The sequence below is a fragment of the Ascaphus truei genome, chromosome 2 (assembly GCF_040206685.1).
Source record: "Ascaphus truei isolate aAscTru1 chromosome 2, aAscTru1.hap1, whole genome shotgun sequence".
Lineage (NCBI taxonomy): Eukaryota > Metazoa > Chordata > Amphibia > Anura > Ascaphidae > Ascaphus > Ascaphus truei.
The window spans coordinates 123,271,999-123,299,814 of NC_134484.1; the positions used below are offsets into that span (position 1 = coordinate 123,271,999).

Below are 27,816 nucleotides of genomic sequence, written 5' to 3' on the forward strand. Positions count from 1 at the left end.
TTGGAACTCCACCACTCCTATATATTACAATCCAGGAGCACAACACATTCTTATTTACAAATGTACAGGTCTGCTTCCTTTTTTTTAAATTATATATATATATTTTTTTTTTTATGGTTTATTTCACGTTCTATTTTCAGAGTAAAAACATTGTTTACACCTTTCTAATCTTTGTGTACAATGTTTATCAGGTTGAGAATATTTAGAAATGTTGCTCATTGGCCCATATTCACCAAGCAGTGCTATGCTGTAAAAAAAACTTAAAGACTACAAGGTGTCTTTCGGTGCCAGGAGGTGTTTTTTGGAGTTAAAGTGCTTAGTCAATAGGGCCCATTATCACAGTTTATCAGACTCTGCCACCACTGGTACAAGTTTAGATGTATCATTCTAATTCTGACATCGCTAGAGATGTGCTACTGTCTTGCAGTTTGTTTTTCCGTTTCGTCAGGTGTCTTCTGATGCCAGGATTGTTTTATGGAGTACCTTTGAGTAAATAAGGTCCAATATCAGCTACCTTTCTCCTAATATTTAGTTTCCCGTCACATATTATATAATTATCTTCTGTGGTTTAATACTAATTCAATAATATGTCACAGATCATATTTGTTTTTTTCTACCCTAATTAAATCAGCAAAACATTCAATATCATACATGTGTTTTTTTATTTAAATAAATCAGTTTTGTATTAGATAATACTTACTGCATTTAAAAAAATGCCATTTTAATGAGTTTTAACTGAGCGTCCTTTGGTTGCTATAGAAGATTTTAGCCCACCACCCCACCAGTGCTGGCAACAAATTATTACAAACAAGAAACCACTTGTTGCCCGTCCCACAAGTGGGAGAAAGTGACTTTGAAACAGAGACCCCAGTAACTGTCCCTGAGCTAGAAGAGTCCACGAGACTCCCGCTTCAATAACTACATCCAACCAAGATCCTTTGGAAGGCACATCCACCAACTTCAAAGGAGCCTGGTGGGCTCCCGAAGGAGCACCGGGTAAAGGGCCTGCGCCTCATGTACCCTCACATGTGGCTTCTACAAGTCGTCCACTGGACCCACTAAGTCCGAACTTTGTACCACTCAGAGACTTTGTAGAGACTGGTTCACCCCTTAGCAATGGGCCAAGGCCCCAGGACTATGATAGACTCTCCCAAGTGGGAAGCAATGAAGAAGTGTCTCGCCAGAGCCAGCGAATAAGACACCCTCCCACTAGAGTGGCATACGATTAATTAGAGGCACCCCATTATGAGTCTCAGCAGCTAGCTAAGAGCAAGCTAGTCTCAGTTATCAACATGTTCGTTGAAATGTATAATATTGTTTAAAGTTATACATGGGCTAAGTTGTATATATATTACCCTGCATTTTTCATTATATAATCATATGTGCTGCATTGTTCCCAAGCACGGCCGTTGGTTTCTTCCCCAGGGTGCACCTGGCGAGTGCCGGGGGTTGTGGTCAGTTGGAGAGGGGACCGGGTCACCGGAGCTCCTCAGTGGGACGCCGGTAAGGGCGCCACCATTTTGGAATTAGCCGCACATGTGCAGAAGCACTCTCGTATGTTCAGTGAGCTCACAAGTTGCGGCGCCCATGTTGGAACACCCCACGCATGCACATTGAAGCAGGAGTGCGGGGGCCATCTTCTAATATGCCCCGCTGGGGAAATACAGTTCCCAGCAGCCTCTAGGGCTGCTCCTCATGTGGGCGGAGACAGCGAATAGGGCTATAAAGAGACCACGCCAGTCGGAGAAGGGACACAGAGGGGTAAGATAGTGTCTGGGTACAGGTGGCATCCCAGACTAGGCCAGATACACCCCTTTTGGCCCCAGATAGGCCCAGACTCATAGCAAGTTGTGGCTGCTACAGGGAAAGTCCATAGCTATGGACATTTCCCCAGTAGCTGCTGATAGTCAGAGTATAGCTCCGGTGAGACGCCACGCAGTGATTGCGGCCTGTGGTTTGGGACCAGACCACCGTCGCAGTAATAGGCTTTCAAAGGTTAGACCCTCCAACCGGAGTTCACCCCATGCAGAGGGGGATGCCTTCGCGGACAATGACATTGCTGGATCAGCGGATCTCAGATTGTTATTCGGCAGCACCCGGGTACTGGAGTACCACGGCAGGTAGCTCACCTAAGGGCACCAACAGTTCACAGGGTAGCGCTACTCCACACACTTTTGGGTGGGCCCGGACATTGGGAAAGGACATCAGGCTATTGGTGCAGAGCACCCTTTGTACTTTGGGGACAGTCACTCGGTGTATTGGGGGCTGTATATGTTATTTATTTATAAAATGTTTTACCAGGAAGTAATACATTGAGAGTTACCTCTCGTTTTCACGTATGTCCTGGACATAGTTAATATGAGAAATACGTGGTTACAAATACAGTTACATAAATGAACAGGGTATACATTATATACAATACATTGCATGCACAGTTAGAGAATATATATATTATAGGCGTATGTAACAGTTACAGACCAGATTAAAATGTGAGACAGTCTTAGTTTTGAAAGAACTTAAACTGGTGGTGGATGTGAAAGTCTCTGGTAGGTTGTTCCAGTTTTGGGGTGCTCGGTAAGAGAAGGAGGAGCAGCCGGATACTTTGTTGAGCCTTGGGACCATGAACAGTCTTTTGGAGTCTGATCTCAGATGATAGGTGCTGCATGTGGTAGGGGTGAGGAGCTTGTTCAGGTAGCTGGGTAGCTTGCCCAGAAAGTATTTGAAGGTAAAATAGGAAAGGTGAACTTTGCGCCTAGACTCGAGTGATGACCAATCTGTAGTGATTGAGATCCTTGGTAGTGCCAGTTACTTTGTAGCTTTTCCATAAGGCATCCCTGAACTGGTAGAGTGCTATAAAGTCAGGTGTAACCTATGGAAGGTGGGCACCCCGTACCATTATTCTGCGTAGTGGAGCATGGGTATCACAGAGTTTTAAGAACTCGGACTGGAAATAGTCGAGCGCAGAGTCAGGGTCGGGAATTAAATCGATTCTGTGCCAATGGCAGTTGGTAAGGTCAGCCAGAAACTGTTGTGGGTTAAAGTTTCTAAATGTTCTAGTGAGGAGCACTTTGGGGCTTGATTGGGGTGGTTTAATTTTCCTTACACAGTACACAAGTGCATGGTCACTGAAAATATCAGGAAGGATGCCAGAGGATTGGATTCTGCTGGGATTTGAGGAGAGAATCCAGTCTAGCAAGGAATGGTTGTGCGATTTCAGGTTTGTCCGTGTGGGTTGGGAAATGATTTGCGATAGGTTAAGCGATTTGATTTGTGTCTGGATTTTGTGGTTTTTAGGGTCAAGCCAATTGAAGTTGAAATCCCCTAGAACTAGCAGCTCACTCTTCTCATTCAGAGAGGAAATGGAGCCAAGAAACTGGGTGATATGAGCCAGGGATTGTAGAGGGGCTTTAAGGGAGGGGGTGGGGTAGATGCCAGCAAGCAAGATGGGCTTAGAAAAGGGGAGGCAGATTCTGCCAATTAGGATTTCAAAAGAGGGTGGACTTGGGGGGCAATTTAGCAGTGTAAATTGTAAGGTGTCTGCAATATAAAATAACACCCTTCCTCCTCTCTTTGACCTATCTCTCCTAGAAATGGAGTATCCCTGAATGGCAATATGTGCATCAGGGTTTTTAGGGATTAGCCATGTTTCTGTAAGAACGATGGCTTTTGGTTTATGCATCAGGCACCATTCTCTTAGTTCATCTAGTTTGGGCAGCAGGCTGTGTGGTACAGGCTGCCGATATATATATATGTTCAGTAAAACCAGTTATTATATACCTGAGTGTGTGTTTACTGCTAGTATTGGTTCCTGTGAGAGGATCATGCTACTGCATTGGGATCCCTCACAAGTGGAGGCACTGCACCAAGGCGACCAAGCGACACCCCAGGCTCCCAGAGGCGGAGGCTCAGGCCTTCTGGTAGTCAAACAGGTAACAGTAGCACTGATGGTTCCTTTAGTACGGGGAAAAGGGGATACATATGCCTAAAAAAGGGGAGCTTAGCTCTCGAAACCCATGCAAAACATGTTTAAACTTATTCAATTAAATTGAACATGTTTTCTCTTTATCCATATCAAATGCAATTACACACTGACCACCAGATGGCATGTTCCTGTAATGTGACCATGAAAAAGAAATAGATTAATAATTTCAAAATACTATCATGGTGGGACTATTTAACTAGTGACTGCCATATTATTATTATTATTATGATCCTTTATTTATGAAGCACCAACATATTTAGCAGTGGGGTACAATAGGGGAACAGAATGATACTATACATCTCATATGCACTTACCAGAACACCCTCCTACTGTCTCTGTAAGGTCTCCCCACTTACCAATTAGATTGTAAGATCTTCAGGGCAGGGACTCCTTTTCCTATTGGTTTAGGACTGAAGCACTTATTCCTAGTATGTGTTATAATACTGTGTCACGTGCATTAATGCTTTGAAGGGCTATGTACCTGGATGGTGCTATATAAAGATATACATACATACATATAAACTACATGAACAGACTGACATACCAAACAAGTACCGAACAGATATAATGAGGATAATGAGGCTCTGCTCCTGAGGGTTTGCAATTTAGAACCATAGGGGCCGGCTGTACGCTGCTTTGAAATTTGTTGCTGGCTTATTATGGCAGCAAAGAAACAAAACTTTTTGGGAAAAGCTTACAAGAAAAACAAAGTAGCGAAACTGTATGACTAACGCGATAGACATTATGGGCTAGATCCACAAAGCTGCGTTAAATCAGGGCGGGACGTGACCTAAAACAGGAATGGATGTTATTTTTTCCTGAGGTTAACGTATATCTCATTAGCATAGGACTAACTTCACGTCAGCTTTAAATAACGTGATGCGTATGTCACTCTCCTATCCAGACTCTGAAAAGGGTGGTATGGTGTGGTGGTGTGGTGGTGGTGGTGGTGTGGTGGGGGTGGTGGTGGTGTGGTGTGGGTGGTGTGGTAGTGGTGTGGTGGTGGTGGTGGTGGTGTGGTGGTGGTGGTGGTGTGGTGGTGGTGGTGGTGTGGTGGGGGTGGTGGTGGTATGGTGGGGGTGGTGGTGGTGTGGTGGGGGTGGTGTGGTGGGGGTGGTGGTGGTGTGGTGGGGGTGGTGGTGGTGTGGTGGGGGTGTTGTGGTGGTGTGGTGGGGGTGGGGTGGTGGGGTGGTGGTGGTGTGGTGGGGGTGGTGTGGGTGGTGGTGGTGTGGTGGGGGTGGTGGTGGTGTGGTGGGGGTGTTGTGGTGGTGTGGTGGGGGTGGGGTGGTGGTGGTGTGGTTGTCTGCCCTTTTTCAGTGTCTGGGTGGGAGTAATGCCAAGTTTAGCTATGACTTACGCAACATAACGCTGAGTGTCTGTGTTAACTTTAATGGACTTGCGACTTGTGTGATATTTGGGGGTACGCCTCTTTTGCCTCTTTAACGAAGTGCTCTTTATGGAAGAAAACATAACTTACAGATACGGTATTGGCCTTTGAAGATAGGCATTAAGTCACTTAATGGAGCTTTGTGGATTGAACCGAAATGAGTAAAGATGATCACTTTACACACTAAATATATTTAGGCTGGTTATATGAAATACTAATGTTGGTATTTCTTCCAAAAGAATAACAGCAACAATCTTCTTTCTGTGACCAGAGCTGCCAGCTTTAGGTAAGAGCTCACATTATATGTTTATAAATTGCATTGTAACTTGTTGCATGTGCTGAAGGAGCGGCTCAGTGAGACACAGACTCTGGAAACAGCGACATCGCGTTTGAGGCACAGGAGCCCGGTTCAAATCCCGGCGTCAGATTCTTGTGACCTCGGGCATGTCTCTTTCCCTGTGTCTCAGGCACCAAAAACATAGATTGTAAGATCTACAGCACAGTGTCACAGGCCTGCACAATTCTATGTACAGCACTGTGTACACTCTCAGCCCTATATAACAAAGGAAAAAACACAATTATTCATTTATAAACTGTGGATTCTCATTTACATATTAGTCTAGGATTCTTATCTCTGAAGGATCTTTTTGCAGTAGCATTGATATGCTTTTTGTAATCTTTCAAGTGATTTCTTACAACAGAATAGAGGCATATATATCACAGTTAGCATAGTCATTAAAGTTGCACTAAACACGCCAATTTATATATAGCATCCTTTTATTTCAGTGTATAAAGGTGTCAACTTTTCTCTGATGATATAACTGTGCATATAGGGGAGTGGTTCTGGAAACAAATAGGAGAAGAGTTTTACAATGCAATGTTAAATTAGTATGACACAGTTCAATTTGTTTGACTTTTTTTGCATTATCTGAACCGGGGAGTCTCTTAGACCTAAAGCACAATTCATTAATCTCTCTGTCAAGATGGAATGAGACATTTGGTTGCCACGAAACCGCCGACGTTCGGCCGCAGAGAGACCCTCCGTCGCAGCTGATCCGCTGCCGGAACCTCTGCCGCCGGCAGCTTTTACAAAAAGGTAAGTTTTTAGTGCTTAGAGTGTTAACTTTAGGGGTTTTAGCGGTTAGGGTAGGGGGTTAAATGAAGGGGTAAGGGGTTAAGGTTCTTAGAGTAGGGGATAGCGTTAGCATTAGGAGTTGTTTTAGGGTTACGGTTGTTAGGGACTTACCGTAGTGGTGAAGTGAGTTGCAGCTAAGTGCCAGAGGTCATTTGGCCGCGGTGAAACAGCCATGACCAAATGTCCTAGACCGCTGTCAAGAAAGCTTGTCTGGGAGCACAATATAATCACGGAGATCCTATTAGTGACAAAAGAGGCCTTTTCACATCATTTTTTATTATTATCAAATTCCAAGCACAATATCTCATGAAGAGGAGCAGTTCTGGAGCAGTAAGTAGCAAAGATCAGCCCCAAGGGATCTCCCAGTTCAGATAATGTAACCAAAAATCTATGCAGTGGGTCACTGTAGAGAGGTGGGTGGGTGGGGTAATGATTTAAAATGAGATCTGTTTATATTTGACTTTTAGTGGTTTCACTGTTCTTCGTGTGTTTTAAGTTCTCCCGGTGGCAAGCCTAAAAGAAATCAGCTTCAGATGTAGGATACTCAAATAGCAAGCGCCAAACATTTGATGCCAGCACAAATTGATCAAAATTATTGCAGTGTCAAGTAGCAAAATATGTAATCTTTATATCCTCCATAAATGTTTAAATGTTGGAACAACTCAAGCACAGTAAATATGACAAGCTGACTAATTACTGAATGCATGATTCTGGTACGCAGGGCAGCATGAACGGAAATGACATTCCACAGTCCTGGCCCTGAATCAAAGGGTCTATGTCTGAAACAGAAGTGTGGCCCAATGACACAAAACAATCTGCTTGCGTCTGCATTAAATGGGATATGAAATATCGTGGATGTGGACAGCACTTCCTGAGGATTCAATAGTAGGAATGGTTTAAAGTGATAGAGGGTGCTGATTGCACCTTCACAGCGATATCGAGCGGACAGGAATGGAGGGCCTTCCGTACAGCGCATGTCTTCCTGACAAAATAAACTCTTCTTTATTATCTTACTAAGGCAACATGCTGAGCCTCTGCGGCCCTTCTTCCTGTCATTCTTCAAACCGGTATCAAATGAAATAAACTGGTTAAAACGGCAATCTACGATGCTCATTTATTGCTACTTTAAGCGTTTGATGAAGATTTATGCCAGTGACGTTTTTCTAATGCTGATAGAGACAAATTACAGAAGTTGTTATATTATAATTTTGGTCTTGTCAGTAAAAATGCCACTGGTGAGCACAATCACGTCACAGGCAGGTCTGCAACCCTGTCTTTCCCCATTATCTCTTAGTGCTTCCACTGCAGCCGGGGATTCTGGGTATTGACACGCAACTGAGAACAGTGTCACCTTTTGCTCTTTATCCATTTTAATATGGACCCCTATAGGGTCATTCGTGCCGCATTACACAACTTTTCAGCACATTTGTGTCTTGAAACTCTTCCCTAAAACTGTAGGCACACAATGCCTCACTTTGGATTAATTTAATAAATTCTCTGGTGGATTTGCCTTAAAATATAGACCACAAGGTCTCCAAATCTGTGACAGAGCCCTGTGTTTAATATACTGTGAAGCCCTTCTTGTCGCGAAGGGGTTAAGAAAAATATCACAAAGAAAAGCGGTGTTGATACATTACTAATCTATGTTGTCTTTTAGCATAGTGTAAACATAACAAGAACTTCTAAAAGGGATGCCCTCGGTATCTCCCCTTGTGCATGAGGGTCAATCTCCCCTAAATCACCAGTCAATCCCTTTCTTCATGGTACTTCTCCCAGTTTCAGGATGATTTGCCCTGATAATAATAATCCCTCTGGTACTGTACAATGTCTCCAGAGCTCACAGCGGCGGCCGTGCAGTGCCGCCTGCGGCCGCGGGGTGGCACTGGAGGGCTGGGCATGTCCCTGGGCTCCCACGTCAGTGCACAAGCCGCTGCTGCAGCTCAGGAAGTCCTTTCCTCCTGCAGCCCGGTTTGGGGTTTGGGAGGCGGTCTCCCGGAGCTGCGCAGGCGTCTCCTACACCCTGTTGATTAGTCAGTGTTGCCAGCGCTGGTATGGCGTTTCCTACTACCCGTAGGGTAGCAGCAACTGAGGGACAAGTGGAGGGGAGAGAGACGGAGGGCAGGACAAGCAGCGCTGTGGGGTGTGGAGGAGCCGCGGCTGCAGTCCCAGCTGCTGCTGTTTAGGGAGACATCAGATCAGCAGCATGTGCCCGGGGAACTGCAGCGAGGAGCAGAGCAGGAGCTGAAGAAAGTGCATTACCTCCCAGCTCAGCCGCCTGCTCAGACCCCTGCACAGCTCCCTGCACAGCTCCCCGGATCTCCTATCCCTGCTGTATTCCTGCAAGACATTCTTCTCCTCCTGAGAGGGGGCAGGGGAAGAACATGGACCCCTCAGTCCTCTCGCTGAAGGATGTGAAGTGGAGCTCGGCCTCTTTCCCCTTGGATTTGCTGGTGAGCTCATACCGTTTGCCCCAGCTGGTCAGGCTGGATTGTGGTAAGTGTAAGGGGAGGGCTGAGTAGTTGTCATGTTGGTGTTTGTTTGTATTGACAACCCAAGGGGGATCATGCATAGGGGAACAAGCTGTCAGGTGTGCAGGCAAATTAGTGGTCCACTAATAGTGGTAACACTAACGCCATTACTCATGCATAAACATCTCGTAACTTCTTGGGATCGCAGTTGTCTCCTAATTACTGACGTGCCTGATCTGACCCGGATTGTATTTAGCCGCATGCATTATGCAACATATACACTGCAAACATGCACAAGCAGCCTGTACACTGCATTCTGCTGATAATGAAGATATGGGGGCGTTATAAGGAGTAACTTCACGCAGCTGTGCTAGGCTTTTACTACTCAGAATGGATGTGTTCCCGTGGGGACATTGCAGTGCATCAAGTGACTATTCGTACCATTACAATAGGTTGCAGCAGGAAGCTTGCTGTTGCTGCAGTGTGAGTTGAATTAGTTTTTCTGTTACATCTGCTCATGCTAATGTATAGTCCATGAACACACAGATACCCAGTAAGCTCATATAAACCCCAAAAATCGATATATATATATATATATATGTATATATATATATATATGTATATATATATATATATATGTATATGTATTTCACTGTGAATTTTTGTCATATTGTTTGTAGCTCTGGGCTGTGTGTGTGTGTGTGTGTGTGTGTGTGTGTGTGTGTGTGTGTGTGTGTGTGTGCGCGCGCAGCTTGGTCATGCTGCCTGTGTATATGGCCATGCCAATGGGTTTCAGTAGATCCAGTGCTATTCAGATTTTCCATGGCAGCAGAGGCTGTAATCAATGACACCACAAATCAAACGTGATTGGTCGGCTCTGTATGGGACGTCACACAGACGTGTACTGTGCATTAACAGCAATGGACCAGAGAGGAGAAGGGTTGGATGCTGGTCCTTTTATCTGCATAACCTTTTCCTTATGGGGAGGGAAGAAATAATACTCAAGGCACGTCAGTTACTAAAAGGAAAAAGAAGACAACATGTAATGTTATAAAAGAGACCAAACACAAGGAAAGATACAATACAGGATGGGACGGTACTGTAGCTATTAAATGCGGACATGACACAATGACATGAGGTTAATTACAGAACTTGGATGCAAAAGGTTTGAGAGTAGTATTTAGTGACACAGTATAACATATGTTTGTTAAATACATTGTTTAAATTGTTGCCCATAATAATTTGTTTGGTGCAGGATACGGAGCGCAAATACTCCCAGGTATATGCAAAAATAAAAAGGGGTAAAAAATAGTGCAACACAGCAAAAAGCTTCCAAATATAGAGGTAGAAAAAGCCAAAATCATCACACTATATGTATTAAAATGAGACATTGAAGAGAGAATACATAATTTATGTTGCAACTGGAATATTTGTATGTTTTGTAACTGCATATTTAAACAGAACAAATCACCCAGTGGTTTAGGAGAAGAACACTATTCCAGCATGGTCCTGTCATATATGGTTCTGCGTTTTGTCACCACTTGACCTATCCTGGTTTGTCAAGACCCCAAAAGTGGGTGCTCTATAATTAAAGTGCTGTGATAAAATGTAATATCTCAGATCTTTAAGTTTCAAAAAAACTCTCTTTTCTTTACAAAGTTAAAAAAATTTAACACAATTTTTACTTTTTGAGAACTGAAATACAGGTGACTTGTGTGTTAATGCTAATCCAAAGGGTTTTAAGCTTTTGATCTGTGCCTTAGAGGCAATCCAAGGGGCACTTAAAAGATTTGATTTTTTTTGTTGTTGATAATTTTATTCTAACTATCGGTAGATCGAATCATTCTCCCGTGATCGATCAGAAAAATCCTGCTTCCGGGGTTCACTACATGTGTTCTTATATTACTAAGGCCGTGCATATAGTGTTGGCGACGCGACCGATGACGTCATCCGTCGCCATTGCAAAAGTTGTAATCGGGTTTGGAGACGTCCCTTGCTACAAAGGGAGTGAAGGCAGAGGGGCTATGTGATTGGCTTATAGGCAGTCACATGGGGGCACAGTCTCTGCAAAATCAAATTCTAGTGACTACAAGGATTTTGGTGTCGCCGTCGAACACGACGGCATCAATAAAATTGTTTTGAAGCGATGTCGCGTCACCGACTATAAGCACAGCCTAAGGTAACATTATTTATTGTTAGTTTGCCGCTCAAACTGCTGGGAACATTGGCAACAAATTATCACAAACAGCAATGGGTTGCAAAGATCGTGCACTGCACGTGCTAAAACCTGCTATAGAAATCAAAGGATACTCTGTAAATTAAAACTCATTCAAAATGGCATTGAGTTGAATTTTTTTTTTTTAGTAAGTATTATCTAATACTATAATTTTTTTTTCTATAAACGCGTAGGATATTGCATGGATTGCTCCTGTAAACTGCACTTTGTGTCAGATAAAATGTTCGTTCGGCGTATGGAAAGTATGGCGGGTTTAAATGCATGCACACATTCATCTAAGCTCAGGCCGGTTTGCAATAGCATCTTTCATTTCCCAAAATCTAATATAAGCATCAATGTCGAGCTTCAGCTACTCGGGATCAAGCTGCATATAATCGCTCTTTAATTGTCTATGGATCTGAATTCGAAACCTATAGGTCAGCACATCTTAGATTACACACAGTACAAATAATATTATTATTATTAAGCGATTAATTGTGGAAGTAATTTGTGATGTAATAGGACAAAATGAGCCTGGGCTATGGCTATAAATATGGGCAAGGGTAGTAGTGTATGATTTGGTGAATGTTACGCGTACTTCCATAAATAACCCCCTTTCTCCTGCTGATATGATCACATGTTATAAAACGATACACTGTGTTACTGCACTAAATTATAGATGTATTATAGATGTATTATAGATGCATTAAGTTCTATTCAGTGGACAAGTATCAGTCAATGACACCTTTTGGTCATTTTGTTAATGTCGGCCATGCCTTGAATCGTAGTAGCCAATGTCATGTTGGACCAGAAGAAATTTCTTGCGAGTTCTGATATCCTTCAAAGGCTCAGTCCTACATACTGTAATATAGGCATCATGTAGCACTTTAAGAGCCTTTAGGCCTATGAAACCACTACCATATTTAGCAGTTATTTCTTTGTGAAAGATAAGTTTGAGCTTTGACGGTGTTGGCAGAGAAGCCTATATCGCAGAATATTAAGCGTATAACTTCTAAGATAAGGATGCTGCACAAATTCATACTCCGCAGTGATCAGTGGTAAGTTATCAAGGTTTTCTAGCAGGTCAGAATGGTGGTCATTTTTAATTGGTTTTTCGATTAAATGTGTTATAAAATATTTTTAGATCAAATATTTTATGCTTTGGAGAAATATTGAAGTAATTTTGCAATAAGGCATGAAAAGGAGATGGTACATGCATCTTGAATATGTGTTTGTGTTTTTGGCCTGCTTCATGTGACTTCCCCTCCAGCAGACCACCATGGGACTTTGTCTTATCTTTAAATGTACCAGAAACTCCTCTCCGGTATAATTTAAGAAGAGACTTGCGAGGTCACAAAATTCATGTACAACTATGAAGAGTTTTCTATTTAAAGCTGTCAAAACGTACGCTTGCATATCTGCAAACCATACAGTTTGTGATGAAATTCCTTTTATTCTGAAATAGGTCAACTTAGAGTACATTTGTAAATCCAACTGAATGTGCTTCAGAGCTTATAACTGAGGGCTCCTGTTTTGGGCTATAACCGATCAAACCCCACGACCAATCATTGGGGGTTTCCAAGTAAAACTGATACAATTCTGAAATGTAATATATCAATCAATTATTTTGGTTGGGGGAGTGTCCCTGCATGGGGCTTTTCCCCTATAATTATGACTGCACGGGAATGTGAGAGGAAGCAGCAGCATACAGTACTGTATGATGCACTAGACATCGTAGAACACCTAAAAAAGGCACACCAGAGGACTTGTACAAAAATCAAAAGTGGGATTTTATTTTTCGATTGACTTTTCGGCCCTATCTTGGACCTTTTTGTCGACGTCCAAGATACGACCGAAACGTTGATCCTATAATAAAACCCCACTTTAGATTTTTGTGCAAGCCTGCCGGAGTGCCTTTTTTCAGTTGACTTTTTTAGGCGGTCTACAATGCTGCTCCATTTACCAGTGGAACACGGAGCACCTTATATCGGAACTGTGATGCACCAGACATCCAAGGGAAGGAGCAGGAGTGAGGCAATCCTTGCCCCCAGGCCCATATTTATGCGATAGGCCTACTAGGCCTGGCCCCAGAGCGGCTTATTTCAGGGGAGTGGTAAAAAAAAAATTGGGGGGCGCGTGCTTCGGTTACACCTCTCCCCACAGCAATTAAACTGATTGCTGGGAGAAATCAAGGGGCCTCTGTAAAGGTCTCTTGCCTCCTCCTGCAGCGTGGCCTCCATCTGTAACATTGTGGTGTCAAATGGCGACGCGTTAACATGACGTGTCATGGTAACGCGTCGGGACGCTGCAAGAGGAGGCGGCCAGGATGGCAGAAAGGTAAGTGGCTAAGTTGTAAAACTAGCCCTGCTTGCCCCAGCACACTGACTCCCACTGTACTTAACCTCTTGCCCGAGTACACCAAGCACCCCTGTTCTTGAACCCCTGCTCTCAATACACGAATCTCCCCCTCGTGTGTGTGTGTGGTGTGGTGTGGTGTGGTGTGTGGTGTGTGTACGCGTGTGCGTTGAAAAAAAGCTAAACGGGATTATACTCTGTTGCTATTTTTCATTTTTATATCTTTTTTTAAAAGCTGAAACTTTTTTTGCACATCAGATCATATTAAAATAAACACAAATATAAAAATAATAATCACCGAAAATAGGAATCCCCATGTATAATCCATACTCGCAGCAAAGATGTCCAACATGTGCAGCAGAGTACAGTACTTAAAGTTAAATAATAGCAGGAACGCTGATGGGTGTGACTGATAAATACAAAAGGTAACATCACAACGCCAGCACATCTCATGACTCAATTCTATATTCAACACTGCAGTTAATTACAGCTATTAACTCTCTCTGTTTCATTTTCTGATTATAGAAGAACCTGAAAATCGTAATTTCCTGATCACCCTGGCAGTGGGCACCTTTGGGTTAATCCCTTCTCACTCTAGGTAGGACAGGAAATAGACTTTTGCAGGTAGGCCATATAAGGCCCCTCCCTCTACCTGCACCTTAGTCTTTTTCCTGTCCTCACAGCTAGGAGTAGGATTTTTTATTTTGTAAAGGGACTCGCCTACTGCACCTTGTGCAGATATCCAGGGACCTCAGCCTCTCTGCCCTGAAGCTCCGGTCGACGCGCCCATGCGGTGGCAAGACGGAGACCCCTAAGAGTCGGGGGAACCCCAGGAACCCAGTGCATCCGTGGGGTGGGGAGCAGCAGCAGCCACGGGCCGTGGAAGCTTACATGCAAGGAAGCCCCAGTACCAAACGAAAGGAGGGGGAGCATAGCAGCTGCAGCTGAGAGCCCGTGGAGGCCCAGACTCACCGCATTAGCGTCTGGTACGCTGCGGTAAAAGGAACCCCAGGAGCCCGCTACATCGCGGAGGGGGGAGCAGCCACAGCTGAGAGCCGGAAAAAAGGCTCAAATTGACCGCGCTAGCGTCGGGAACGCTGCGGTAGAGGGAACAGTGCACGGGAGCGCGCACGTCACGTTCCGGCCGGCAGATGCGTGCACAGACACGCGGGCCGTGCACGAGCACTGTGATGACGTCAGAGAAGCGACGGACACACTGTGTGCATGTGTGAGTGAGAAACTGCAGCATGGAACGCTCAGCAGGGAGAAGCCAAGTGCTGGAAATGGATTCGAAAATGGAGACACCTAAAAGTTCAGTTCCCAAGACTAGGTGAGTCCTTAGTTTTAGTTCTACAGGGGAAAGAGAGATGGTCTATATACATTAGGGTGTATGTTTAGTATTTATTTTGTTTTTATAAAATAGTTCGGCGGTTACCCTCCCAGGAAGCAGAATCTTCAAAGGGTACGGGGGAATCCCTGCAACATAAAAGAAAGGTTGCTAAGAAAACTAAATGGTGCGTAGCTTGTGAGAAACCAGCCCTAATAGGGAAGAAATTATGTGAAGATTGTCTTAAGGCAGCTGCAGGGGATTCCAACGAACAAATGAGCACTTTCTTGTATTGATGAAGGAGGCAGTTAAACAGTGTTGATGAGGCAGTCCAGCAAGCAGTTAACCCGGCGCAGAAAAGATCTAGATCCCAAACCAGTCTGGATAAAGGGAAAGGTTTTTCATCAGATGAGTCTGACATTGATTGTTTTCAAGTATCAGATCAAGATATTCAGGAAGAGGAATCTGAATTTGATGTAGAAATGGTGGATCCACTCATCAAAGCCATGAGACAGGCATTGGAACTAGAAGATACTGAGGAGTTAACCCACAAGAAGGATAAACTTTTTGGGGCGAGACAAAGAAAAGGTAGAGTCTTTCCTATCCATCAGGTAATTAAAGACCTCATTCATGTGGAATTGGCGCGACCAGACGCCAGAGTATTAACGCCTAAAAGGTTTGGGAAGATGTATCCATTCCCACAAGAGGAGGTAAAATTTTGGGATGTCAGCCCAAAGGTGGATACTGCTATATTCAGAATAGTAAAAAAGACCACAATCCCAATAGAGGAAGCTGCGTCATTAAAGGACGCTATGGATAGGAAGATGGATTACGTACTGAAGAAAGCATACGTTACAGCAGGAACATCCTACAAACCAGCCATAGCAACTACGTCAGCAGCAAGGGCTATGCGAGTGTGGATTGCCAACATAGAAGAGGCAATAGACAAGGGTGTAAAAAGCAGTGCTATTCTTAAGGCACTGTCTGAAGTAAAGTGGGCAACAGACTACCTAGAGGAGGCCTCATTGGATGCGGTAAAATTAGCAGCTAAATCTATGGCGCTAGCAGTATCAGCAAGAAGGGCTTTATGGCTCAGACAGTGGATGGCTGACACAGCATCAAAGAACAGCTTATGTGGACTACCATTTGAAGGTGAATTCCTCTTCGGCAACAAACTGGATGCCATAATAACAAAAGCATCAGGAGGTAAGAGCACTTTTTTACCTCAGGAAAACAGAGCCAGAAGATTCGGTTTCCAACAGGCTAATTGAAACCAGTATAAAGAAGCAAAGGCATATAGACCTGGCAGGTCATTCCCAAGACAAACAACATGGAGGGGTGGCCAGAACCGGCATTTTCGTGGAGGAAGAGGATCATTTGCAAAGAACAAGTCCACATGAAGGTCAGAGGGCCCAGCAGTTGCCAGTAGGAGGGCGACTGAAGCAGTTTTCTGCAACATGGGCCCAAACAATACAGGACAATTGGGTATTAGAAACCATTCATCAGGGGTACAGTATAGAATTCAGAGAGATACCAAGAAGAAATATGGGCCTAATAACATGCAAAGAGGCAAGACATAGCCATGTAAACAAAGAAGCTCAGGAAAGCTGCCAGGACTTCAGCAGAAGAATGCATGAAGCACCTGGGAAAATTCGCTTCAACATTAAGCGTCTCAAAATGGGCAGCACTACATATGAGACCATTACAAAACAATTTTTTGCAACAGTGGAACGGGAATCACAAAAAAACAAGAGAATCTTGTTACACCCACACACAAAACAGGAATTAAAGTGGTGGGAAGATACCTGAAACCTGGGAAAAGGACAAACACTACACCCAGTACAGTGGGTAAGAATTACAACAGATGCGAGCAACGCAGGTTGGGGTGCCCAAATGGAAGAAACATTGGTGCAAGGAATCTGGACAAACCAGGAAAAGCATCTTCCATCAAATCTGCTGGAACTAAAAGCAGTACAAAGGGCCCTAGAAGCTTTCCAAGACCAAATAAATGGTGGCAATATAAAGATAGAATCAGACAACAGGTCAGTTGTCAAGTATATAGCCAAGCAAGGAGGAACCAGGAGCAGAAAGCTGATGAACCTCACAGCAGAAATCCTCTTTTGGGCAGAGCGCCACTTGTCGGAAATTACAGCCATACATATCCCAGGACTGGAAAATGTCACAGCAGACTTTCTAAGTCAGAACATCATACACCCAGGAGAATGGGCATTAGACCCACAGGTGTTTCAAGAACTGGTAGAGCGATGGGGTCAGCCAGACATAGATCTCATGGCGACACATCAGAACCGCAAGGTAAGGAACTACTGTGCCAGACAGTTTCATCCAAGCGCACAAGGTACAGATGCTCTCAGTTTCATATGGGACTTCAAGTTGGCATACCTGTTACCTCCTATTCCCCTAATTCCGAAAGCAATCAGGAAAATCAGGGAAGACCAAGCAGAGGTGATATTCGTAGCACCATACTGGCCAAGAAGGCTTTTGTTCACACACTTGGTAAATATGGCAGTAGATACACCATGGCACATACCAGATCGCAAAGGACTGATGCGACAGGGGCCAATATGTCACCCGAACGCCAAACAATGGGCCTTGACGGCATGGCGATTGAGCGGGAAACATTGAGACTGAAGGGTTGTTCAGACAAAACAATCCAGGCCCTTTTACAAGCAAGGAAAGGTCCCACATCAAAAGTATACCATAGAATCTGGCTTTGCTTTCGCGAGTGGTGTGAAAAAGAAAAACAAAATTTCCTTTCACCTAGAATTGTATCAATAGTAGAGTTCCTGCAAAAAGGGATTTGAGAAAGGTCTCAGTCTTAGTGCAGAAACCTGTACTTTAAATGAGCTATCAGCCTTATTGGAAAGAAATCTGGCAATGGAAAGATTAATCATCAGGTTCTTGCAGGCAGTTAAAAGATTAAGGCCTCAAATCAAGAACAGGGTACCTACAAGGGACTTGTCCCTAGTATTGGATGTACTAACAGCAGCTCCGTTTGAACCTATACAGGAGATAGGCTTAAAATGGTTGTCATGGAAAATGGCGTTTCTGATAGCAATCACCTCAGCAAGGAGAGTGGGAGAACTACAGGCTCTATCAGCCAAGGAACCATTCCTAGTCATACATCAAGACAAGGCAGTTCTCAGACCAGTGCATCAATTCCTGCCAAAGGTTGTATCACAGTTCCATATGAATCAAGAAATTGTGATTCCGTCATTCTGTCCAGAACCAAAGAATAAGAAAGAAGAAAGACTACACAAATTAGACGTGGTAAGATGTCTAAAAGTGTACATGGAAAGGATGCGAGATATCAGAAAGTCAGACAGACTATTCATCATACCAGAGGGACCGAAGAAAGGTCAAGCAGCATCAAAGACAACAATTTCCCAGTGGATAGTGTCTTGTATTAAAAAAGCTTATGAAAGCAAAGGACAAGGTAAACCTTTGAACATTAAAGCTCATTCTACAAGGGCCATGTCTACTTCATGGGCATTTAAAGCATGGGCATGGGCATTTATCAGGACAGATATGCAAAGCAGCGGTCTGGTCCTCATTCAATACATTCTTGAAATACTACAGACTAGACGTACAATCGTCAGCTGACGCAAGCTTTGGTCGTAAAGTGTTAGAATCTGTAGTGAAGTAAAGTGTAAAGTGTATTAATAAAGGTCAAACTGATAAAGGCATTAACTGGTGGTGTTTATTCTGATGTATCCCTCCCTAAAATTGTCACTGCTTGGGTATGTCCCAAAGGTGCCCACTGCCAGGGTGATCAGGAAAGGAGAAAATTTAAAACAACTTACCGTAATTTTCTTTTCCTGGAACCATGGCAGTGGGCACCTTTGGGTTAATCCCTTCTTACTCTAGGTAGGACAGGAAATAGACTTTTGCAGATATGCCACATAAGGCCCCTCCCTCTACCTGCACCTTAGTCTTACGATTCTTCCATAGCTGAAAAATATAACTGATTGGCATTAGACATAAACAGGGAGGGTAACTATCAGTTATATTTTGCAGCTATGGAAGAATCGTAAGACTAAGGTGCAGGTAGAGGGAGGGGCCTTATATGGCCTACCTGCAAAAGTCTATTTCCTGTCCTACCTAGAGTAAGAAGGGATTAACCCAAAGGTGCCCACTGCCATGGTTCCAGGAAAAGAAAATTACGGTAAGTTGTTTTAAATTTTCTCCTTTCTTGCTGTTGGTGCATCATTACAGATCACGATTAGTGTTGGTGTTATGTCGCTGCATTGAAGCAGCAATCCCCCTCATATCTACAGTATCTCTCCTATCATGTATGTCGTATCTCTAATCTCCTCTATCTCTTTGCCAGGGGGTCAGATGGAGCTAAACTATGATACTCACTACAGGGACCCCTGGTTGCCAGTAAAAATGTTCTTCCAAAAAACTCCAAATATGGTAGCCGGGGTCACTGATAGAAAGCCACCATCATGGAGAGATGACATTGTGGCCTTCTGTTGCTGACCATGGTGACATACTGTATGTGTAGCTTTTAGCCAAGGCCGACCCGGCAGTCATATTGTTGTTGTTAGAGATTTAAGGTTTAGTGTCCCCCCCCTCCCCCCCCTGGACCTACAAGCTGAGCACTGCTGAAAAAGGGATTTTGGTATCCGCATTACTTTGGACAACAGGCCACCTTTATACGTTTCTTATTGAGCCGCCCTAATGTCAGGCTGTACCTCAATGTATTGGACAGTGTGTATACACACCCAGGTTAATCCACGCCGGGGCACTACCTTCATACGCCACACAGAGACAAAATGCCTGGTGGCATTGGAGATCACATCATTTGTTATGTAATAGTGGAGGGAAACATTTTGTTATTAAATTGCGTTTAACAGTAAACAAAGACGTCCCAATGCACATCCAATCTGACAAGAAGAAAAAACATCTAGAAGTAAATCAAATAATGTAAGTATTGGTCATTTACTGTACAGTACTTCAATTTTTTGCCCAAAACATGCTAAGCCTGCGACCACGTGCAGGTAAATCCCCTCAGCAGGGCCTATACTACCAATGTTCTTCTGTCATTTGTATTTCCTCCACTGCATAGAGAAAAGGAAACAAAACAATGATAGTCAATAGCAGGGGATGTGTGACGTGTGCAATGATTTCTCCCCCCAGGAGAGAGGTGGTGATAACCTTTGCTGCAGGAATAAGCTTGGGAAGAATAAATATATATTTTTCTCGCACTTTTTTTAAAATGTGTTCACTATTTAGTAGGGCACTTCTGTTTTTTGGTTTTAACTACATTGTAACTCATACATAGCACATACAGTGCTTCTACATTTGAACCCCTTAGGCACTGCACGCACATACATCAGGGGGGCGCAAACTTTTTTCCCTGCGCCCTCCTGCCGGCTGTCCCCTCACTCCCGCGCCCCCCTCCCAACCCCAACTTACCCGCGCTCCGGCGTAATGACGTCACGTTGCCATAGCAACGTGATGTCACATGACCTCGCAGCGTCATTTTGACGCCGCGTTGCCATGGCGACACAGGGAGGAAGCCGCCGGAGCCACGGTAAGTTAGGTTTACAGAGGCCCTGCAGCTCCCCCGGCACTTAATTTAAGTGCCTTCGGGAAGCGCACGGGGCCTCTGTAAACCCCGCGCCCCCCGTCGGCAGTGTCGCGCCCCCCCTGGGGGTCGCGTCCCACAGTTTGCGCACCGCTGACATACATCATGCTTTCAATGCTATTGGCTATATTCTTGTTATGTTTCCTCTTCTCTCTATGCAGTGGAACAAATACAAAATGCACAGTATTAATTTGGTAGTACAGGTACCTGCTGTGAGGGTTTATCTTGACGTGGTGGCAGGCTTGAAATGATTCGGCCAAAGGAGTGAACTTAATGACCCATACTGCTGAGAAGAACAAACATATAGAAATGAATCAATTTGTCATATTGGACGTGCATCGGGGCTTGTTTACTGCTGTATATTTGAGGTCACTCTCCCACTAGCACTCCAATTGGCACAATTAAATATATTAAAATATCATTCCATGGGACTTGATTTTGAGCTTGCTCTGATTGTGCATGTCTGCTCATGTTGAGTTTGGATGTGTGTAATGGTCTTGGGAAGTGCTTTGCAAACTGTTTTGCAAATGTTCAGTTAAAATTGTTATATATATATTAAAATGGCAGTATATAAATTGCCAGGTTACCTTGCACAGTGATCATTAATGCTTGCTATTTTTTAGGGCCAATTAATGCAAACATTCTTTTTGAGGGCACATTTCGCAAGGTATGTGAATTTTGCTGACAATTTCTCTCGTCTCTAATTGAGTTATACAGGATCTGTTACACATTGGGATTCCTTTTATCAGAGCAAAGGTTGTGCGTGCACATGATACCTTTACATGAAGAACTTCTATGATGTATAGCAGCGGTGCACAAACGAGGGGGGTGCGCGCAAGATTGTTTTGGGGGGGATGTGGGCGGTTGCAGAGGTCCCGCACTCTTCCCCAAGGCATTTAAATTAAATGCTGGGGGACCGCACACGGCCACTGCAACCTCTACTTACCGGGATTCAGGACACGTAACCATGGCAACGCAGCATCAAATGATGCAGTGGGGTCATGTAATGTCACGGTTGCCTTGGTACCGTGATGTCAGATGACGCCGCGAGTCACGTGACATCACACGACCCCACGTCGCATCACAAGGAGGGGAGGGGAGGCACAAAGCGCTGGGGGGGACGGCAAAAAAAGTTTGCGCACCCCTGATGTGCAAATCTGTTAGAAATGCATATCTTAAAGCAGCATTCCAAGCTGCCGTTTTTTTTCTTTCCCCCCCCACCCCCCTGTTAATCTATGTATTAATGCAATCTACATATTGATAAGTAATGGGTGAGTAAGGGGATTAACCCTAATTGGGTGCTCTAAAAAAACCTTGCTGGTAAGTCTGAAAGTCTTAAGATATTTCTTAATATTTAACAAGCGGAGTACTCTGTCACCTGAGGTACATATTGATAAGTAAGTAGCCAAGTTGTTGATCGATCCGTTCTCTTGTGATTGATCGGCAAAGATTCGGCTTAGGGGTTCACTAAATGGCAGTGCAGCAGAAGAGGACCAATGATGCAAAGTTTTGTGGGGAAGATCATGTGACCAGGCAGTCACTAGATACAATTGATGCAATGCTAGAGAGAGGGCAGGGCTCAAAAAGGGGTGTGCCAGAGCCTGGTCAGAAGAGGAAGGAAGATGTGATTTTGTAAATGGTTAGCTATAGAAACAAAACATGCTTAATACATTATAATACATTAAAAGTGTCATTCAGAGTTTTTTTTTTTTTAAATTTAAATGCTAAAAATATTTTTTCTAGTACAGAAATGATTTATGAGAGGAAAAAAAACAAATGTAGGATATTGCTTGGTCTGCAGCTTTAAGATATCACCCAATATCTACCTTTCAAGACCAAAGATGTTGCTGTAGTGTAATGGGTGATGACAAATAATTACCATTAATTGGCTTCCACATTTAGGTCACTTGCTTAACTTTGCCTCTTTTTTTATACTGTTATGCAAGAGATTAGAGCAGAGTTGAGGGAAAGTGGCTCATCTTTGAATCATTGAATAATGAACCATGATTGCACATTTCCCAATTTTCATGCTGCTATATATTTGTTTTCTTGTATAGTGCTGACTGCGTATGCTGAATTTTGCACCCACAGTGAGTCCTTACAATCATATTTGGTGCCTGAGGCACATGGAAATAAAGTGACTTGCCCAAGGTCACAAGGAGCTGACACTGGGCGTGGAACTGGGTTAACTTGCTTCAAAGGCAGTGACATTACCACGTCGCTACTCCTTCAGCCGAATATTACAACATGGCGGAGTGATCCAGTGGCAACTACCTTTTGTAGTGGCAATGCCTGGTTTGAACAATAAGTAACAAAGCTGCACACCAATAGCATATAGTAAAAGATACTTGCAACGACTGGTGCTCCTGTTTCAGGGAAATCTGCCTGAGAATCCCGTGTTAAAGGTAATACGTGATGATCCAGGGCACAAACGGATTTCCAAAAGATTTTAATGTATCATAACAGCACAAAAGTACAACGTTTCGTCCTTCTAAGCGGACTTTTTCAAGTGACTTTTCTCCTCTAGATTTGGATGCTCTGTCATCCCACTTGACTCTCCTGTTGTCCCCAAAGGGACGTTATTACAGTCATTATCACTTTGAGTTTGTGTGATTTTCACTTGGTTTATAAGTATATATATATATATATATATATATATATATATATATATATATATATATATATATATATATATATATATATATATATATATATATATATACTTTTTGCACTCCTGTATTTTATATCTACTATATTTAACACATTTTGTACAATTTATTTTCAATATAGTTCACGGCACTGTATTGTTTTTACACAATTTAGTGCACTTTCTGGTTTGGGTTTTCGTTCATACTGTAGCATCCCTATGCAAGTTACCTCACCACCTTGTATCAGAAAAGCATTGTATTGTAAGCTCTCAATGGCAAAGATTAATTGTGCCTTCACAGTTCTACATACATTGCTGGTTACACTATTAGTGTTATATACATAGAAACTATAATATATACATTTTATTAGAGTACATGGGGAAGGCATATTAACTCTACATCTCTTGTCAACTTGGGATTTTAAGTAATTAGCATATTGTAGGGCGTGTAATATTCAGTGACTGTCCATCATGCTTTCATTTTTTTAATTTTATTTACATATGAAGAAACTTTAATATCTGAGATGATGGAAACCTTTTTAGCCTAGGGATATATGTATAATAATGCCAGCACAAACACGAAATTAAGAAAATCTTCATGTGTCAAAAGCAGATTTTTAATAGTGTTAATAGACCAGGATTCACTGAGCCCCGATCAGAGGTATTACAATGAGAGACTGCCATTGGTCCATATCCCTTTCCAGGGCTTAGTAGATCTTTTCCATAGACCCCATAGTATTTTTGTACAGCCTATTTAAAATCAGGTTGCATTACTTGCTTTATTTGTATTTTTTATTATATTATTGAAGCAGTGGGTCTCGTGAGATACTTACCTCCCATGGAGGTGCCGGTATCTCTGCAGCCAGGGATCTTGTGTACAGTACCTAACAAAAGTGCAGCATTTAAATGTCACACGGACCAATAAGAAGCAGTGATGTCATCCCTTGTGGCTATTGGCCTGCATGACCTTGGACATTTAAACTCCATGAGATCCTGGCACCCCCGTACGGAGAGAAGTATCTCTGGAATTGAGGGGTCCCTGGAGCTGAAATTAATGGGGTTCAGCTCGGGAGATCCCCTGCTTCAAACCTAGAACGTAAAAAAAATAAAGCAAGCAGTGCAACCTGTAATGCTGCTTTAGGCCGGGGCCATGGTAAAAAATACAGCGCTGAGCCAGGAAACTTACCTCCTGCATCCGGCATGTGTGGGGCTTTGGTAGACGCTTCTGCACGCTTGCGGAGGCGTGTGAAATTGCAGCCGACCAGATTCATTTCATTTTTGACGCTGAGGAAAGCAGAGGGCCGGTCACATGCCCGGCAAAAGCCAATGTCCCTCTGTGACGTCGGCACCGTGATGTGGCATGCTATCCCCGCCTCCCACCCGCCTCACAAGCGCGCTCGCTGACGCTCATGCCAGGACACAAAAAAGCTCCTGCTTGAGCAGGCGGGCATGAGCGTCAGCGCGGCTCAGCGCTGTATTTTTTTCCATAGCCCCGGCCTTAGGCATCTGGATATCTTGTACGCATTATGACTTTTCTCACTGCACACAATTTGATTAATTTGTTCTGAAATAAGTCTTCAGGTCTTATAAATGCTCACGACACCAATCATTAAAAATACATGGCAGCACTTTATTTTTTTTTTTTTAATACAAAAACTACTATAAAGCTACATACTGTACATGCATGACACACGCACAGCACCTCAGTACTGTGCTTCTCAAACCTCTCCTCTGTGCCAGACAAGGTTTCTGACGGAACCACCCAACAATATATTAATATGCAGATTAGGTGCATTCACCTGTGCTATTCCGAAAACTTGGCGTGGCTGGTGGGTCTCCTGAAGAAGAGAGGTTTGAGATCCACTAAGTTAGACTGTAAGCACTTTGATGCAGGGGCTCCTATTTCCCAAGGTTTTCTGTTACTGTAGGCACTTATCCCCATTTGTATCATTCCTCCCTGTATTATTTATTCTGTGCTCTATCTGTAAGATATTTCATAGGTTGTGATACCAACATATCAACCGTAGAAGGCTTTCTTGTGAGTAAGGGTTTCAGACTGCTACCGTCTCTTTATTAAATATCTCTGGCCCGTACGGCTACCAGCACCCTTTTAATGAATAATATATCTGTAAAACACCACAAACGAAAGTATAATATAGTATCTAAGCAAGATTGGTTACTTTTCACTGTGAAAATGAGAAGAATTCTTTTGAATAAATGGAAGAGCACAGATACAGTACAGTACAGTATGTATAAAATCTGGTGTGCAGTGTATTCAACTATTTATAATGCAGAGATTTTTAAAAAAACTAAAGGTACACAAACATCTGAAATGTATACAACGACATGACATTTTGGTAACTGATGCCAACTTTACCATGCATTAAAAATTACTACTTTAAGTGATTTTATCATGCAAATTATCTATTTTATTGTATGTTCACAGTGAAATGTAATTTTATGAAATAGTAGTTATTTTAATTTTACTGTTTGTTGTAATTTCTCATTTTACTCTGTAAACAGTACATACTGTATGGTAGAAAAAATTGGTATTTTTGGTGAATTGGTCCAACTATCTTGTATTAGGACAACAGTTTGAATAAGTACACCTTTTACATATGGAACAAAACTTACTGTGCTATTTACTGCTCTTCATTAAAACATGTTTATCTTTCTACGGGTGTTTACTGAGTAATACGTGCTGTTTAACTTCGATTCTATGCTAGCAAAGATTTCCCGGGGACTGATATTTTACCCTTTTATATAGAGCAATATATAGAGTAAGAGTTGGTGTAAGTGTTAGTGATGATACATTAAAAAGATTGGGTCTGAAGATAATCTATTATAGATCTGTAATTCAGCCAATTATTAAGTACTTAATAACTTTACAATCCAAAGCAAAGTACAAAATCTCTCTTCGTATTGCAATGTGTGCTGAACAAATATAGCCAAGAGTTAAAAATAGCAAATAAAGATCTTTGGGAGCCAGCGTTACATTGATTTTTGGTTCTTCTTGACAGAACCAAGAAAAGGTCTTGTAATTAGACCCATAATGCACTTGCAACTCTAGTTGAAACAGTTTTTTTTTTTAATAAATTAGCTTTGGGGCATATGTGCTGTATTGGCACTTTAGATAAAGCTTGAGCTTGATTGAATGTGCCGTAAAACACAGGAATTACCTGTATTTGCCAGGTAGTAGTAATACATTGCAACTGTGTATTGTATGATAAAGCTTGAGGCGATCTGATTATTGGTCCGTTGTACTGAAGCAGCTTTTTGACAAACCAGTGCCAATGTATTCGCCCAGGATTGAAATGCAGAAGAACCCAGTGAATTGCTGTATGGTAGTCCTCAAAAATGTATTGTTTATTTGGCAGATCGAATACAGAAAAAAAAAAGGGGAGGACATAACATAAAAACAAATGGGGACCCAGACTACAACAGCTAATAAATACATGAATGTTAGTATATATCTGGGAGGGACAAAGGAAGAGTGGGTAGGAGGAAAAAAATAAACATAGTCACCAACTGTGGACCTGCTGGAAAAATCCCGTGTTAAGTATCCCTGACCGGCCACATTGTGAGTACAAAACCCAAGATGTTGACCAGATTATAGAAGAGCTGTGTCCTGAATAGAAACAATGGCCTCCAGAATGGAGCTATAATGGGACAGGACTGCCAGATATGTGATGGTGATCTACTTTAGCAACAACCTCGAAAGCAACCCGACTGATTAAGGCTACTTATGGCATGCAGCCGAATGGGTCAGATACCAGCGGAACAATAATTTGTATGCATTTTCCTTTGTGACTGTGCAGATTGAGCTTTTGGCTGTGGCCATTGTCAGATTTAAAGGGTACTTTCAAAATAAGGGATTGCTGGATCACTATTTATGAGTGGATCATGAGTCAACAACCCATTCTTAAAGGGGAATGGCTTGGATATAGTTAGCCCTTGTAACGTTACTGAGCTTCCTGGCCAGGATGGTGTTAGCCTTATTTCCTCTTTCGTGAAATGTTTGTGATGTCAATTTCATGACTTTTCAGCTGGATTGGATAGAGATACATTTAGTTCTCTTCTTACTTTGATTAATTTCAGTTAGTGAAAAGTTCAGTCCGCGCTCTGGCTCTTTAAGCTTGGATTGTTGATCCCTCTCAGTTCTCTTGCTGCTTCTGTGTTTATGAGGTGTCTCCCCCACCTCCAAATGTGGTCTCCACCGGAACCCCGATGGTGATACCAATATCAGCAAAACAAGAAAAAACACAAAAGCGCACCAAGATGAGAGATAGATATTGTATTAGCAACAAATAATAAAATTAGTAACTTACATATAAAATTTCTTTAATAATCCCCGATCTGGTGTCTATCACAGGAGTAGGGCATCACATAGGAAGTATGAAGGGTAATCTCAGTTCTGAGAGATCAGACCCGCGCGCTGGGGCTGTCTCTGTTCACTCTCCTGTCCTCCACGTGTGGTAGCGTGGTGCAGAGTGTAGCACACATGTGCAGGAACCGGGGCCTTCAATAGGTGTCCTTAGGATGCCTGTCCGTTTTTGATAGCATAGAAACGATCGGAAATAAGCAGGAACGGTACACTTGAGTGTGTACTGGTGGAGGGTAGTAAAACCGCCAGCCACAACAGACTTCCTATGTGATGCCCTACTCCTGTGATAGACACCAGATCGGGGA

At 43.0% G+C, this 27,816-nt stretch overlaps 1 protein-coding gene across 1 annotated transcript in view; it reads left to right on the forward strand.

Annotated features, from left to right (window-relative positions):
- The first annotated feature begins 8,441 nt into the window (after positions 1-8,441).
- Positions 8,442-27,816, forward strand: part of GAREM1 (GRB2 associated regulator of MAPK1 subtype 1) — a 224,758-nt gene continuing 205,383 nt past the window's right edge. Inside the window, exon 1 of the mRNA XM_075584688.1 lies at positions 8,442-8,997. Within this exon, the coding sequence (XP_075440803.1) occupies positions 8,886-8,997 (112 nt within the window). The 5' untranslated portion in view covers positions 8,442-8,885. The remainder of the gene's footprint in view (positions 8,998-27,816) is intronic.